A 17729-nucleotide genomic window follows, 5' to 3' on the forward strand; every position below is an offset into this window, starting at 1 on the left:
GATTGTCCATTCTTTGTACACATTAACAACTGCTGCTCTAGAACACTTCACAAGTGCAGCCCTTTTGTGATGCTCGTTCCGACGCATCTCGCACCCACAATCATTCCACGTTGAAATTCAGTTAAATCACTTTTCTTTCCCATATCTGAGCAAGCAACGCAGTATAACTGATGACTCACTTGTCCAGCATTCCCGTGTTATGGTTATCTTGCCCTCTAGCGGCAACGCTGTGACGCAATAACTCATTTGCAAAAAACTCTGAGGTGGACATAATAATTTGGCCACTCAGTGTATACACAAAAATTTGACAAAAAAGTGCAATTTTTAAACTTGTAAACCATGTGATTATAAATCCCGATGATTAATTTTAAAATTGCATGAATATATAAATATGAATCACATGCATGATTTTAAATTAAGAGAATATGAATCCCGAAATGAGGCTTTTAAATCAAGTGAACATGAAACTCTATATCGAATTTAAAAAATGCCAAAATACAAATCATGATGCGTAATTTTCAGATCACGTAAATACGAATCCCGATGCGTAAATTTTAAATAGCGCGAATACGAATCCCACTGTCTAATTTTTAAAGCACGTATAAATAGGAAAATCGATGTTTGATATTACAATCGCAAAAAAGAATCACGACATTGGATTTTAAGCTCGCCTGAATATGTATCACTACAAAGGGTTTTAAAAGCGCATAATTACAAATCGCGATATTTTTTAAATCTCGTAAATACGAATCGCAATACATGACATTTAAATCGCCTGATTAAGAATCGCAACATTCAACTTTTAAATCAGGTAAATACGAAAATCAATGTTTGAGGGAGGAATGAGGACTTCAATACTTTCCCTGCGCGGAAAATTTAATTCCTCATAAAATATTTTAACTTGTGCAAAAAAAAAAATTTCAGCAGAAATTAGCGAGAAAAAAGGAAAAATCTGAAAAAAAGCGGAAATCCGGAAATCTGCAAATCCGCGCAAGAATCACATCCCTGTAAAAAGCTAAATTTGCTAACACACGACCCAGCTGCAAGCCAAATTATGAAACACATTCAAAATATAAGAAGAAATTAAAATATTTATTTACAACTCAAATATTGGTCTGTGATGTCTTGATTTTTTTTTTTTTTTTTAATTGGCGGAAAATTAATATACAACATTCCAACCAGTCAAGGAGAAAAAAAAAGTTTCTTTTTCTTTTGTCTTTTTAAACATTAACACTTATTAACTAACTTTCCCTTAACTATCTACCAAACTCACGCGTAAATCGATACATCTCAGCCTAACAAGATAATTGTTTATGACTCATGAGTGAAAATTTGCTAAGATGATTTCATCACAATCATTAAAATAGTTCATCACTTTGATGAATAATAGCAGTCATTTTGACTACTTTATCTGATCCGATTATATCTTTAACAGTTCTTTGGTTATGTGAGGTTTGACTACAATTTTATTATTCCTCAGTTGATCGGAGACATAGTCTAGGTAGGTATGGTAAGAGTAAGGGGGTCGGGTGTCAAGTTGATTCATGTGGGTTTCAAGTAGTAGAGACAGGCTGTAAGTTGGGGCAAGTGAGACTCCGGAATCTTCCACAACTATGCAACTCGGCTTAATCCTTCTTATACCCTGGAACCCTACCATGAGCTCCATGGAATGAAATTCCATCTGGGAATGACGTCACGTTCCAACGGGAATTATTTTCCCCCACCACGAACACCTTGGAAAGAGTTTCTTGGCAAGAAACAACCGGTTTTCTTTCCAGCCGATGTCTACTGCCCGGAATCCTCATTCTTGGAGGGAATGGTGAATTTTTGAGAACTAAATACGACATTTCGCCGATGAATGTCTTAATTATTTTCTATTTCATAAGGGAAGATTTCAAAATATCTAAAAGATAAAAGTGCCCGAGCCATTTTCAAGACGATTATTAAGAGATGTTTTGTTTCGTGTGAACGAAAAGATACTTTCAGAGATTAACTAAGAAATTACAGCAAACTAAATATAATTATGCTCTTATTATATGATAATTGTTACTACTTTTTATCTTATATTACCTGGGATATATAACTTGACCAATTCCTTTTTTTTGAAGTTCCAATTAATCATTTCTTTTTTAAATTTTCTTTCGATGACTTTTAATTCAACAGTATTTAACTTCATTCCGAACGATAGTTTTTTATAGTATATACAGATAGCAGCAAATTTAAATGAATTTGTTACAGGCATGATGTATTATAAAGTAAATAATTTATTTATAATACGAAATGAGAAAAAGAAAATAGAATAAAAATGCTTCGAAAAATATTTATGAAATATGCATTTATTTCTTCTTTTACTCATTTTAAAATCTTTTATCCTCATTCTTCCATTAAAATATATACTATAAAAGCTGTGGAAGTAGTTCCTTAAACTATAATTTTTAAGTATTTCAAACGTGAAATGATTTTACAAATCACGAAACTTTTGTTTACACAAATCTATAAATTAATTTCTTGTGAACATATTTATTTAACTATCAGTAAAAAACAGCCACTTTAATAATGTAACAAATAAACTAAAGTAATAAGCAAAGTAGTAACTTTAGTCATTCATATTGTTACAAATTTAATTGAAAACTAATGAACTTTTCTGAAATTAAGTTAATTTCTAAGATACCGATTGGTAAACGTTAATTTTCTGTCTGATAAAATTTGATTTCTTTCTGGCAATTAGTTTTTTATTAAAAACTAGTATAATCAGTAATCTATCTGCATGCAGAACTCAGGCACGAAATTTTGAAACTTAATTCATTAAAATATTATCATTATTTTAAGAGTTGTACTTTTTAAACAAATAGTGAAACGCATTAAAGTATATGTCAGAAATATTTATTATGAGAAAATGATTTTATTCTATGAATTATACATGTTAAATATGACAGTTTTTAATTAGTAATAAATTATATGTATAATAAATTAAAGAATATTTCAAAGTATTCACAGTTTGTTTTTTTAGTCAAATGAAAACAAAAAACATTATAAAAAGAAAGCAATAAATCGTCAAAAATATTATCTAAATAGCAGAAGCTCGTTTCGTTTTACTCATGCTAATGCTGCCAAACTCAAAAAGAAAATCTAAAGTAAATTGTGTGATTGGTTAAATTTTAGCCACGCCCTGAGAGCGAGTTATCGAGGAATGTCTGATTCCAAGGGAGTGTTCATGGTACGGTATTGAACGTTCATGGAACCAAACTTTCCCAGTTTCACTTTCCAGCCGGGAATCTTCATTCCATTCCCGGTAGCTCATGGTAGGGCCCCTGGATGGTTGCGCCAACCATCATACATCTTAGGATTGTAAAGCTATGTGATGACAAGTCTAGAAGATGCTGAAGATCTCTTACTCATTTACAGCAGATGTTATAGAATTTTAGGCCATCCGTCCAGCAGTCGACCCTTTGCTAAAGGAAGCTTCTTTTAACTCTGACAACAATGGTCACCATCTTCGATTTCTAAAAAGATCTGACTCCACCCCTTTTCCATGAAAACCGAGCTTGGATTGACCCTCCAATCTCCTCTCGACTTATAACCAAGGCTCATCCTTGCAGCTGCTTGATCCAGGAGTTGCTCTTAAACATCCTCTTAGTTGTTAAAACATCATCATTCAACAAAAGTTTATTATCTCTGATTACATCTCCCCTCATGAGTTCATACACACCAATTTAAAACATTTTTTTACTTACCAATACGACTGGAGCTGAATATGGAGAGGTATTCTCTTTAATAATTTTATTTTCGAGTAGCTCATTAATCTGTTTTTCCATTTTGGATTTTAGATGGTGAGGTTGCCTTACAGGTATATCATCAATCAAATCTTCACGATGTAAAAAGTAGTTTTATCTTAAAAGATCGTTTACGTTTTTTGAGAAAATATCTGGGTAATTCTCTAAAAATTGTTCTGAAATTTCTTGTTTTCCATCTTCGAAATGATCGATTTCAATTTCATTTCCCCATGCTTCAAAATCATCTCCCAGTTGCGTTGTTTCTAAGGAATTACATTGCTCCACAAAGGTTTTCCTTAATTTTAGTATTGCAACATTAGAATTTTTATTTAAGTGTATACGTTCAGCCTGAGTATTAATTACTGTTATCAGACATATATTAATAGAAAGTTATTGATGCATCTAGTAACCCAAACACCACGATCACTGAATTTTTGCACATTAGAAATTAGCACCTGCACAGTATGTTTAAAATTCTTTACCCCTGATTTTATAAAGATTATCTGTTCAGGGCTCAGAAATATATTTGCTTTAAGTAGATAATTTAATTCCTGTTGCATTTTAGCATAGATTACATTCGATTATCAGTTTTTTCATTTTAATCTTAAATTTTTATTTTCAATGCATTTCTTTTCGAAATTTTGATTAAATTTATTGCCAGTCAAAAATGGGCTTCCTAATACCAATTCATAGTCTGAATTTATTCAGCATGGGGTTATAAAGAAATCTTCCATAAGAAAAAATGATCATTCATTTTAAAAGATTTTACCTGTGTCACTCGTAAAATTTCGAATTAACAAATTTCGTTTTTGAATTTTAAATTTACACTGCATTTCATCTAAAGTTTCTTTGGGTATAACATTAAGAGATGACCCAGAGTTTAACATAGCAACATAATCCTTCTTATTTACTTTTGAATGAATTTTTGGCAGGGACACTATACTTTCCTTTTCATCGTGTTTTGAATTTAGCTAGAAGTTTTCTAAACTATACAGCATAATTACTTCACTTTCCAGTTCTTTTTAGTTAAAACAATATTTTCCATTTAAAAAATAACAGTTTATGAAGTACTTAAAAATCACCTCTACGGGCAGATCAGCAGCCTACTGTTTTATTGATAGGTAATTATAAAACAACCTTCAACTTGCAAAATGTCATTCTTTTTACACAAATACAAATAAAAATCATACAAACACAAGAAATATCTGGTAAAAATTGTTAAAATTTGGTATTACAGCATTTCAAGTAGCAATAAAGAAAAACTCTCTAATCTATTGTTAACTAGTGTTATGCTTCACTAAGAGTGATAATAGTTAGCAAATATAGTAATATAGGTTATGTTGGAATACGTTTTTTTGTTCCCATAACGAAATAACACTAAACATTTTACTTAAGTAATAGGTAATTTTTAATGGTAAGTATTTTTTATAAATCAATAAAAACTAATTTGGTTGAATAAATAAAAACAGCATTGTTTTAAATTATAAATTAAATATGAATATCACCATTGTTAATATTTAATGCAGATCAGTTATTTTATATTTTTATGCTATACGTTTTGGAGGAAATCTTTTTTCATTTACCATTGCGAACCCTGCAAGTAGAGCAGATGTTCTACTCGAAGCTTTTAATTTGGCACGGCTCAAATGTAGTCTTCTCCAAGAAAGTTTGGCTTGGTTTGGAGTTTCAGTCATTTTAAAGAATCAATTCAAAATAAACTAAACATAACGTAAAAACTCAAAATGAAATCCAGTACAAGTAATTTTTACGCGGTGTATATTTACATCGTATTCATTAATATAGGTACTTATTCCGGCTGTCTATTTTTGTCTGATGGAAGAGTTTTGAAACAATTTCCGCTGCTCATTTCTGTTATAGTATGTCACTAAACTGAAACTATTTTTATTCGATGTAAGTTAAAACCTCAATTACGTCATTTAACTTATATTTTATCACCCTTCTCTTATGTCAACACATAGCACTGCGTAGTGTAGAATACACAGANTTTAATTCACAATAAACGCGATAACTTCCCAAATTCTTGCAACCATGAGTGATAGTCAACAGCCAATCACAATGCGAAAAGCCCATTGATCCGACGTTATCATTTCCTTGTTGCCATTCTGTAGTAGAAACTATGGTTTAAAATTAGTTACCAATTCCTTAAAAGATAGAGACCCGTCAACGCACAGTACTATGGAGTGTAGAATACCCAGAATGTGTGAAAAACCTTATGCACGTTAAAGTATTTCAAATCAATACTCTCTTAATCAAAAACTTATTCGTGTAGTGCGTGTAATAAGACATTCTCGCAAAAAAACGAGCGGTAGAGAGAAGATGGCTGTTAAATCTGAGACGAAATAACTGTTTTTTTTTCCTAGAGGCAAAATGACTAGTTTTTTTTTCCTTCTAAGATTTCAGAAAAATTTAACAGCATTTAAATGGTTTTTAATCTATATTATTTACTGTTAGTTTAATTTTTTTATTCGAATGGAAAGCTTAGTTTGTTTTGATTTGCACTTACTTTATTTTAAGCTCGTTAATTTTTTTTTTTTTTTTTTTCAAATAGTAATGGTTATATTTTGGATTCAAATTTCCAGAATCGTTCTTCTTTTGCCACAACTCTGTATCTGGCAGGTCTTAGTAGCAAATATAATAGGTACCATTTATAAATTGAGATGTGTTAATTTTCTTTGCTCTGTAACTTTAATTGGTAAATAAAGAGTCGTTTAAATATATTTTACGAAGCCTACACGTCTGAAATGAATATTTTAACACCATGAACATTTCTTTTTTGTTTTATTTCCCAAATTCAGATTTTGTTCTGCTATTTAATAATTATTTAGTTTATTCTGTGAGGAAAAAATTCTTTTTATGGTATGGAACCTGAAAAAGATGTTTGTTAATTACACATTTACATAAACGTTCTTTTTCGTACAGTGAAGTTAAATGTGACCCCAAACTTAAGAAAAATATATGTTATGGAAATAATTTTCCATTGTGTAAATCTATTGATCCACGCTATGAAGCAATTCTGACTCAGAGTAATAAAGTAAATAAAAAGTAGCACTAAGATTTTTCTTTTCTCAAATAAAACTAGGAAAAACATAATTTTCTGTTCTTTTTTCTTCTAGCTTTATGAATTGAAGTGGGTGGAGCAATTTTGTTTAGATATAATATTCTATTCCAGAGATAATTATTTTTTAAATTCATAAAAATTTTTTAAAAAAAATAATTTTTATTTGCATTTTTTTAAAAGAAATTTGCTTTTTAAGAAAGAAATTAAACTTTTCATGATTGCTTCTCTATCCAACTGGGTTTGAATTATTTAAAAACTTAACTAAATTATGTCAATATGGCATAAATTATTTTAATTTTGCAATAATTTATAAACGCGAAAACATAATCATCAGATTATTATTTGTTTTATCAATTTATTAATCAATTTTATCAATGAAAAAGTCTTTCAAAACTCATTTAAAATTAAAGAACCAAACAAAAAAGTTTTTTTTTCACTGGCAAACATTTTTTTGTAAAAAGAGTTTTGGTTACTACATAGAAAAGAATAACATTTAAAATTTCTACACAGTTTTCTTCGATATTTTATTAACATTTCATTCAAAATATTAAAAGGACTGATTTCAAATCATCTGGAATTTTATTGTAAAAATTTTAATTTTTCTACCTTTTAACAATTTTACATAACCTAGGTTCGTAAAAAAGAATCCTGTAAAATTTAAAAGAAGCAACACTATTAAGGGGGGGGAGGAAATTTTGAAGACGGTTATTATTATTACTTGACAATTGGAAGTATGTTTAAAACAAAAACACATATTTTTAAGGAAAAGGAATAATATCTAATTTTACAAAATGGCTATCTACCAGTTTTATAATTACTAAATTTTTTTTAAAGAAAAAGGCCTTATTAGTAAATAAAGGCTATTAAAAATTAAGGCCTTAACTTCACAGGTACGAGTATAAACAATTAACTCTTTCATTATTAGGTTAACTCATATGACATATAATATGAAATACTATAATTTGACAATTGAATCTGACATTGGTGAGTCATTTCAATACCAATTTATAAGTTATTTTTTAAATTAGTTTTCAAGAATTTTTATTGATCAAATAGCATGAAAATCTAGATTTAGATATGAAAATTCTGAATATATAAAAAAAAATTTAACCTTGCAATACAAAATTTTCATAATTAACAAATTTATTTATAAAAATTATTTAATTCGTCTATATTCTCTTTTATATTAAACTAGGAGGCTTCGCCCCCTGCTCGCTAGCGCTCGCCAACTCCCGGAACTGCTTTTGCAGTTCATTCGAAGCTCGCTTTGCTCGCTCAGTGGATACGTTCTTAACGTCTAGCTTTTGTATACTTTTTTGAATACTGAAGTTCCGAAAACTTTTCACTGTAGAAAATTCTAAACCTGTGCATTTCAATATTAATTTGAAATTGCAAACAGTTCACATATTTTTCTTAATCACACTATTCTAAATTTCAGTTGTTGAGAAAAGTAACTGTTGTAAGCTTTGTTTTAAAGTATTTCCCACCAGAGGGCTAAAACCATGTGTTGTAAAACAATATTAAAAAGTACTGAACGCCGGGTGTAAAGCATCGGCTTCGATGAAGATAATTTTGTGAGAATTTTTTTGATAATTCGGTGAGAATTCACCCCATTAGACATATGATGCTCACTACGTGCTCTTGCTCGTCGAAGCCTATAAATTAAAACGTATTAGCATTTTATATAATATAGATTAGCCATATGATGCTCACTACGTGCTCTTGCGCGCCGAAGCCTATCAGTTAAAAATGAAAACTGTTGCCAATGCGAGAAAAGAAATATCATCGGTTTTATTGATACATACGTATTAGCGTTTTATATAATATAGATAGCTGTCTTTGGGTTGAAGACTTATAACTTTTTCTGAAAGAATTATTACAGTTTAATCAATCATTCAAAAGATATGAAGAAAAACATGACACATTGAAATGACATTTGTGTAGCAAATTTTTGAGCCGTTATAACGGTTAAACTATTAAAGCCAGTTTTTTGAAAACCTCATCCTATTCTGTGGGTGACAAATCCGAATTTGATGGAGGAAAAAGGTATGTTTCTATAGAAAAATTTCGTTTTTTGGTCAAAATAAGCATATTCCGCCACAATTATAGTTAACTGTTAAACTTATTAGATTCTTTTGAGATATTATCAAAGAACAAAAGAAAAATCCAAGCAAGCGTTAAAAAATTACACAAGTAATTTGTTAATTTTTTTATTTTATTTATTTATTTTAATTTTTTTTGCTGATTATACACTACGTTGAAAATAAACCATTGCAACTTACAAAAAATTCATTTAAGAACAAATACTATTTTTTGAACTGAAGTATGTCAGCAAATGATAATGTTATAAATGTTTATTTGAATTTAAAAAATAAATTGCGATTTTACCATAGATTATAATACAAAATGCCTTTTCAAACTTTGAGTGTATAAAAAAAGCTTTATTTCTGTACCTTTTCACTTGTGTGGAACAATAGTTTTTGTAGCGTTTTGGCTTTCATAACAAAAGGAGAAAAAAAAATTGAATCTTTATATTTTTGTAAATGGGATTTGGCAATTTTTGCTTTCATATTTTGCAAACGATTTTGTTTTAAAATGCAGAAATCAATAATTAATTTAAAAAGCACATTGATTTCAAAATTAAATTAACCTATAAAAGTGCATTATAAATGTGTTTTAAGCAAAAAATGTATTGCAATATCAAGAAAAAATCAATCAAAATTTAACCAAAATTTATCCAAGATGGTGAGGGTTGAGGCCGCTGAAAACTAAAAGTCGAAAAAAGTGTCGGAAACAGAAATAAAAATTGAAAGCTATAAGAAAAAAGTGATTTAATTATTTTAATAATTACAAGATCATCCATAACAAAACATACATTTTTATTAATCAAAGAACAACAAAGTATGCGTTACAACTTACAATAAATAAAAAATCTACTTAATTTTCCAAAAACAAACACGTTTTATTCAAACACAAATAATGTAAAATGAAGTTAATAAATTTCTTAATAGTAAAAAAAGATGCTGTTTTACATAACAGTTTACAACGAAACCAATACAATGGGACCGATAAAATGATATTGAATAATCAAATACAGGGTGTTACGTTATGACCGTCCTTTATATATTTTTATAATCCTTGTCAAAACTGTTGTCAAAATTATAGATTTGCTGCTTAATATAATAATTTGCAACGAATTCAGTAAAATGAAACCGATAAAATGATTTTGAATAATCTAATACAGGGTGTTACGTTATGACCGCCCTTAATATATTATTTTTAGAATCCTAGTCAAAACTATGGATCACAAATAGTAAGTAAATAATGGATTGTCGATATCAAATAGAAATAGAAGCAGAAATCAGCCAAATCACTAATGAGGTAAGGGGAAAAACATCAAAACCAGTTTGATTGCCTAATAAAATTTTGAGGCTTATCTAAAAAAATAGTTTTTCAACTTCTCTCTGTTACCCGCGGTAATCAAACAGATTTTGATGTTTTAAGTCTATAGATTTCGATAGCTTTTCTGTTTTGTCGCTTAACCAATACCTCAATGAAGTTTCTTTTCCGTAACACTTATTAGTGATTGCAAATTGTACCTTTCTGAAAACGAAAAAGGGATCTGAAATGATGCATTAAGAGTGATCATTGCGAAATACCCTGTATTAAGTGCTTCTATTAAATTTCAGAACTGACGGGAAAAAAGGAAAAGCAACTCGTAGGAAAATTGTCGATTTCGCTTAAACGAATACCAGTAAATTATACCTCTGTTTACAATTTGAGTTAGTGGACCTGAAAATTTAAATTTTCAATTAGTNCATTTTTTTTTTTTTTTTGCTTAGATTAAATTATTTTTTTAAAAATAATTCCTATTAGAAATAATAAACGGCTATAAGAAGTTAACAATAAAAATACAGTACAGAACCCGTTATCCGGAAATCAAAAAACCGGAATGAAATTCGATAAATTTTCCCGCCATTTTAATTTTTTTTCCTCATAAGATTTCAGGATTTTTCTTTCTTTTTTGAAAGATGTTTACCTTACCATCATTTTGGAAATAATCATTAGTGTATTACTTCATTGTTTTTTCTTCTTTTTAAAATTATTTCCAAATATTTTTTTAGTTGAGTTTGTCAATAAAAAAACGGCTTTTTGTAGCAATTCAGAAAACCGGAAAAATCAGTTATCCGGAATAGCGATGGTCCCGATCGTTCCGGATAATCGGTTCCCTACTGTATGTGACAAAATTTAGTAAAACAAACTGACTTTAAAGAACTTTTTTTTTAAATACTTTACAAAATACATTTTAAGTATATATATTACAGCTTTGAAATATGTGAATAGTTAAAGAATTCTCTTTCCATCTCAAAATTGATGGTTTTTGAAGGATCAAAATTTTGAAAGGAGTAATTTCAATGAAAATTCTGATAATGATGAACTTTAATTATTAAACAATTTTTTTTAAAAAAACAGCAATGGAGGAATAGGGACCGGTTATTTATTAAATTTAAGTAGCAGCTTTCTTTCGTTGACTCACCACGTGACCATTAGTTATTTTCAGGTCTACTATTAAGCGAGTATATGGAGAAATGTAAAAGTGCGAAATATTATAATATCTGAATATTTGATTTAATGAGTATAAATTTTTTTGCTTTTCTAAAAAGAAGTTTTCGATTAGAGTTTAATAGAAGCTCCTTTTGAATCATCAAACGCAGCTCATAGGAATTATGGGGAAAAAATCGATTTTATGTAATGAAACAGGTGAGCAAACTTATAAAGCTTCTCTTAAGCAATCAATTCAAAAAATTTTATATGGATATTTATCAGCTTTAACCTTCAAACGACATAGTAAAATTGCAGGTGCCAATAGCAGCAAAAAAAAAATGCATTACATATTCGTGAGACAATGCTATTAAATTTGAATAAAGTAGGCTTAACAGCTTCTTGCTATTGCAATCATCTAGCATTGTTTAGTAATCCTAGTAAAAATGTTAGAAAACGCACAAAGATTGTAGTGATTGTTGAAATACTCTTATAATTCATAATGACTGTGACATTTCGGCGACACCAAAAATGACACCAATTTTTTTTTTCTTAATCTGTTTTCAACAGATCTTCTGTATTACTGATTTCAAATCTGCAATCGGTTGCACTCTCCAAGCTCCATTTTTTAATGAAATTTTTAGTCTACTTTTCGTCGAAATGTACAAGTTTAAAAAAATTTTATGTAGCTGGGGTTCACATAAATGTTGCGTCAAGCTAGAAGAGTTAGAGCTCATCATCAGGATTAAAATTGCATAGAAACCCATGCCTGGAATTGTTATAAGCCGCTAGGAGTGCTTCCCTATTATGAACTGTTTCTCTGTGTACTTCTGAACAGGTCATAGTAGGGAAGCATCCCCTAACATAGGCGACATTTCTAAGTATGAGTTCCTATTCAATTTTAATCCTGATGATGTGCTCTAACTTCCTTAGAAGTGTGACGCAACATTTACACGGCCCTCTGTTATGTATAACGTTTTTAAACTTGCACGTTTCGGCAAAAATCGACTAAAAATGTCATTTAAAGAAAATCTATGGAGTAATTTGAGGATAGAAAGAAAGGAGAATAATTTGAATAAAGGCAAAGGACTTAAACGTCAATTTTTTTTTGTAGCATTAATTTATGACACCAATAAAACAGCTCAATTTGTCACATAAATATGATATAATTTAATGCTTTTAAAGATTTTAGTTGAAGGGTTTTAAAAATTTCGTTTTAAAGAAAAATCACTGCAAGGAGAATAATTTGAATAGAGTTAAAGGACTCAAATGTCACACTTTCTGGAGAATAAATCCATAGAATAATTTTGGCTTGATCCCCAGGAGTAGCATCCACAGTTTTTTTTTCTTTTTTTTTTTGCAAAAATTACAATTATAGAAAGAAACATCTTGCGAAACTAAGATTATTAATCGATTTTGTCTTAAGCTAAAGCATTAGATGCAAAATTACTCACTTCTAAAGGCCCCACAAATAATATGATATATAAAAATTAAACGATAATACAAACCTTGAAAATAAAATAAAAAATATTATTGATAATAAGAAAAAAATGTTTAAGCCGTCCGTTCTTAGGAATGCATTTTGAAAAATTAATAAATTAAGCGAGAATCTAACGTGTACCTACGAGACCGATTAAGAAATCTGGTACGGTAGGTACAGAATTGTCGAGGGCTAGATTATTTGTAATTTTAAACCAAATTTGCATTTTGTTTATTTATAAAATGATTTAAAAATTTTTATTATATAAACATTTCAGATTAATTTGATTTCAACTTTGATTAGACAATTTTAAAAGATAATTAAGAAGAAACACACAAAATATATTTTTAACATTAAACGTTAAGATGCCCCAGAAATATGGGGGCCCTACATCCGGACATCTCAGACTTTGTGATAAATCTGGCACTAGGGCACGACAAGGAGCCTGAAAAATCTAGCGACGGCTTTTTTTTGTAATTTGTAATGATTATTGAAGTTATAATGTTTATCTTAATATTCGGCGAATTTCTTTAATTGTTTTTTCTGTATAATTAGATGACTCCTTTAGCTATTTTAAAATACATTTTTCCATTCTCATAATAGTATCTAATGTCTAATGCATGGGAAACATTTGGTTTCGCATAAAATCATGGAGAATATGTTATTCCAATTTGGATGGCACTGCCCTGTCCTCTTTTCATAAGAGTTAAATGTGCACATAAACCACAATGTGTGACACATTGTGCAAGGGGACAGAAAGCACACGAACTACTGCAGTAGTTGAAAATATAATTTTATCACAGAGAAGAGTGAAGAGGGAGTATGGCTACCGCATTTCGACGTCAGCGGTGTTGACGAACTCGGAAGTTGCTGAAGATTTCTTTTGAACTTTTTCCTTCCTGAAAATAAAAACAAAAAAGTCGCTTTGAAAAGTTTCCGAAATTTCGCAAAATATGCAAACAATCATATTAACATTGAGGGCCCAAAACTTCCAATTACCAACCATAAGACCGTATTTGCTAAATAGTGCTACCCCGACCGTGGTAGCTCAGGCAATAGAACGTAACACTTCCACTAAGATGACCCGGGTTCGAATCCCACCGATGGCTCAACGCATCTGGCTGACATCGTCCACAGTGCTGATGTAAAATATCCTCAGTGGTAGACGGATCATGGGTTGCTGTCGGAGATTTTCGTGGTTTTCCTCTCAATGTAACTCAAATGCAAGTTAGTTCCATTAAAAAATTCTCTACCAAGACTCCTTTGTCTTCGTAGGTTATAAATTACAAGGCTACGGAGTTAAACATTGATAGTCGTAAACTTAAAATTGGGTCGGCTGTTGAGCAAACAACAATGATATATATNATATATATATATATATATATATTGGCAATCAAAAATATGTATGTTTTTTTCCCACGGAAAACGCCTTTCTGTGTGGGATTCTGTCATTTAATTAATAGTTTGCACTACTTAGCATATCGGAGTTCAACGTTTTGAACCATTAGGATTCGTATTTAAAATTTGAAAATCCTATTATTATAACAAAAGTAATTCAGTGTTATATTTTTTTTTCTCCCTTTACATACGCTATACAAACTGGGAACTGGTATCTGATCAAAATTTGATATAGACTACATGTTGCACAAACGTAAATTAGTTGGACATAAATAAACTCGCTCAGTAATAGTATTATAAATTAATCATAGTTTATGTATCCTCATATCATTAAATTACACAGAGAAACATTTTTTTTTCTTTTGCATAAGATATTTTAACAGATATTGGACATTTTCATGTCACTTATTTCAAAATTTCATTCGGTTTTCCTCTCAAAGCAGTTTTTTATTTTTCGTTCGATGACATTTTTATTTTTTTTTATTTTTCCCAAATTTACAAGTTTGAAAACGTCATGTATAATAGAGAGTCACACAAAGGTTGCGACAGGCTTAAAGTTGCATAGAAACCCATGCCTGGAAATATCATCATACGCCGCTGTGGACGCTTCCCTATTATGAACTGTTTCTTCGTATGCATGTGAACAGGCCATAACAGACAAGCGCCATTAGTTGCGTACTACAACATAAACGGGCATGGGTTCCTACGCAGTTTTAATCCTAATGATATGCCTAACTCTTCTAGAAGTTTGTCGCAACATTTAAGCGAAACCCTGTTATTCGTAACGTTTCTAAACTTGTACATTTCGCCAAAAATAAACTAAAAATGTCATTTTAAAAAAATCTGTAACTAGAGGAGAAATATTAATTCTAGATCTGAAATCTAACCCGAACTAGGCAAGATCAAGTATTTGTATAAACGCAACAAAAATTTGTTCCCCAGAATTATCTAGCTATTACTTTATCGCATTTAATTATCATCATAATAACAATGTCAGTAAATATGCTTCATCATCGTAATGATAACATTATTCTGTAAAATCTGTAACTTGAGGAGAACTATTAATTCTAGATTTGAAATCTGCAATCTCGATTTAGGGAAGATCAAGTATTTGTATAACCGCAACAAAAATTTGTTCCCCAGAATTACCTAGCTATTGCTTTATCGCATTTAATTATCATCATAATAACAATATCATAAAAATGCTTCGTCATCATCTTAATAATAACATTATTCAGGACTTCATTACAACAATAATAAGCTTAATTAGGACTTAATAATCATAACAACAATAACAGTGCTGTTAGGCTATTTTAGTCGAAGGTACCCTTTTAATAATGCGTGCAAATGGAACGGAATAAAAGGTTAACTTGCCTGGCAAACAACTCTCCTTCTTCCAAAGTATCCGGTAATACTTGTCCTATAGTTTTGGGAAGAAGTAACAAAAGTAATCCACTAATCACAGATAAACCACCTGGAAGAGCCATGGGGACGACTGGATGTGTGACGTCAGCCTGTCGTCAGAATAAATATATGAAATCAACCATCATAATTTCCTATAAAACTTACTAAAATGAACGAATTTGCATGCATCTAAATTTAGCAGACCAGCAAATGCATATTTCCAATAACCAAAAAAGTATTAAAAACAGCTCATAAGTACAAAATGATTCAATATTTTTCTTTTTATGCAAATATTTTAGTACTAAGTAAAAATATGCTTGAAAAATACTCCATTGTTAGCGGTTTTCAAACCTTTAGTGAAATTATCTTTAGCAGAGCTGCAAACATTTGCAATTTTTGCAGGGATTGTTTTCCCCATATGAATGCAGATCACGAAAAATTACATATTTGAATGTCTAAAATGTATAGATGTGATTTTTGCATGACTGTCAGCATTCACAATTTTGGAGGAAATGTTTTTCCTCACATGTATGTATGCAGATCATGCAAAACTACGTTTTTGAGCATGTGAAATGTATAGATGTGATTTCTGCGATCATACAAAAATTTAAGAAATGGTTGAAAAACTATTTAATTTTCACAGTTTTTCAAAGAAATAACTTATTTGTTATTAAAATATAAATGATTCAGAAGATATGTGTTCAATACTTCAGTTACTTATCGGAGATAAATTTTAAACTAAAATGGTAGCGAGAAGTTTGCCTGCTTAAATAAAGTCTTATGTCTACCTCTTCTTTACAAGGTTTGAATTGTTGAATAAAAAATTGTACATTTTAACACATTGCATGCGGAAAAAATTTCCGCATGCAATGTGTTAAAACAAGTTTTTTCCTTGTTTTTTTTTCTTTTTTTTTACATAGCTTTTAACAGTTGACTGGAAAATCAGAAACTGGACCCAGTCCCAGTCAAATGTTTTGCCACTTACCAGTTGCCTAATAAAAGGGGCAAGAAGAGCTCCAATTCTCGCAAATGTTGAACTAGATCCAACAGCGACATTTCTGACCACAGTTGGGAAAATCTCAGCAGTGTAGATGTAAACAATATCGAAGGAGCCTGAGCTGAAGAATTTTCCACCCATGGAAAAGGCTATGACCCACCAAACCATGTCTGTAAGAGAAAGTAATAAAATAATAATAATGCAATACAATAACAACCAATGTAATTAGTAGCCAATAAATTATATTTCCATTATACAATAACAGCCTTTGCAAATTTTTCAGTAGTGTACAGATAAAATTATAACAATCATTAACACGTTGAATGCCATGGGGGTCACCAGTGACCGGCACTGAGTTTGTTCGCAGCGCCACGGGGGTCAGCGATGACCGGCGAAGCCAAGATTTTTAAAAACACATAATTCGAGTAGATTTTTAATTTTTTTAATATTATTATCGTTACTATATTTCTAAACAATTCGTAAGCTTATATAATTCACCACTATTATCTAATATGTCATGCTAAACCTTTTGAAAAACTAGCAAAATCTGTCTAAATTTGCACATTTAGTTTGTAGTTATTTATCGTTTGGCCAGACGAACAAGACATGTAAAATTAGAGTGGCATTCAACGTGTTAATAGGCATTTTTGAAAATCTTGTTAAAAATACAGAAAGAAAAGTGCAAATTATAGACGCAAATTATGATTCAACCGAGAAAGAAATATAAACTCTATCCAAAATTGCTGAATCACTATAGAGGAATGAATCAAATAATGATTGAAAGCGGAGAAAAAAGTGACTGCATTGTGCAACCGAATTTTAAAGTTTTTCTGTTTTTAGATAAAATTACACGACTCTGTAAAAAACCAAAGGTGCTTGATTCATATATCAAAACAAAAACCCATCGCGTATCATTTTCGTGTGTAGAATGTCGCCTAATGTTTCGGTGAATTCTTGAATACCTCTCTTCCGAACAAATTTAGAGCCTCGAAATTTCATAAAGGTAGGTACGACTTTTGTCTCCAAAAATGCCATCAAGATCGCCAAAAAGGTCTC

The 17729-nt window shown here is 30.3% G+C and overlaps 2 protein-coding genes and 1 long non-coding RNA gene across 5 annotated transcripts in view; 1 reads left to right on the forward strand and 2 right to left on the reverse strand.

Annotated features, from left to right (window-relative positions):
• The window catches only part of LOC107457208 (calcium release-activated calcium channel protein 1), an 11989-nt gene extending 6364 nt beyond the window's left edge, over window positions 1-5625 (reverse strand). The window contains exon 1 of the mRNA XM_016075310.3: window positions 5357-5625. Coding sequence (XP_015930796.1) covers window positions 5357-5467 — 111 coding nt within the window. The 5' untranslated portion in view covers window positions 5468-5625. The remainder of the gene's footprint in view (window positions 1-5356) is intronic.
• A 351-nt stretch (window positions 5626-5976) lies between these two features.
• On the forward strand, window positions 5977-16935 carry LOC139426606 (uncharacterized). Its single transcript, XR_011637830.1, has 2 exons — window positions 5977-6018; window positions 16597-16935. It is a non-coding gene; the product is annotated as an uncharacterized lncRNA (long non-coding RNA).
• Window positions 11982-17729, reverse strand: part of LOC107457207 (organic cation transporter protein) — a 64894-nt gene continuing 59146 nt past the window's right edge. For all 3 annotated transcript variants that reach the window (XM_071185930.1, XM_016075308.4, XM_016075309.3), the window contains exons 10-12: window positions 16662-16843; window positions 15647-15786; window positions 11982-13773 (exon numbers count right to left, since the gene is read on the reverse strand). In XM_071185930.1, coding sequence (XP_071042031.1) covers window positions 13701-13773; window positions 15647-15786; window positions 16662-16843 — 395 coding nt within the window. In that variant the 3' untranslated portion in view covers window positions 11982-13700. The remainder of the gene's footprint in view (window positions 13774-15646; window positions 15787-16661; window positions 16844-17729) is intronic.

This window comes from Parasteatoda tepidariorum, chromosome 9 (genome assembly GCF_043381705.1).
Source record: "Parasteatoda tepidariorum isolate YZ-2023 chromosome 9, CAS_Ptep_4.0, whole genome shotgun sequence".
Lineage (NCBI taxonomy): Eukaryota > Metazoa > Arthropoda > Arachnida > Araneae > Theridiidae > Parasteatoda > Parasteatoda tepidariorum.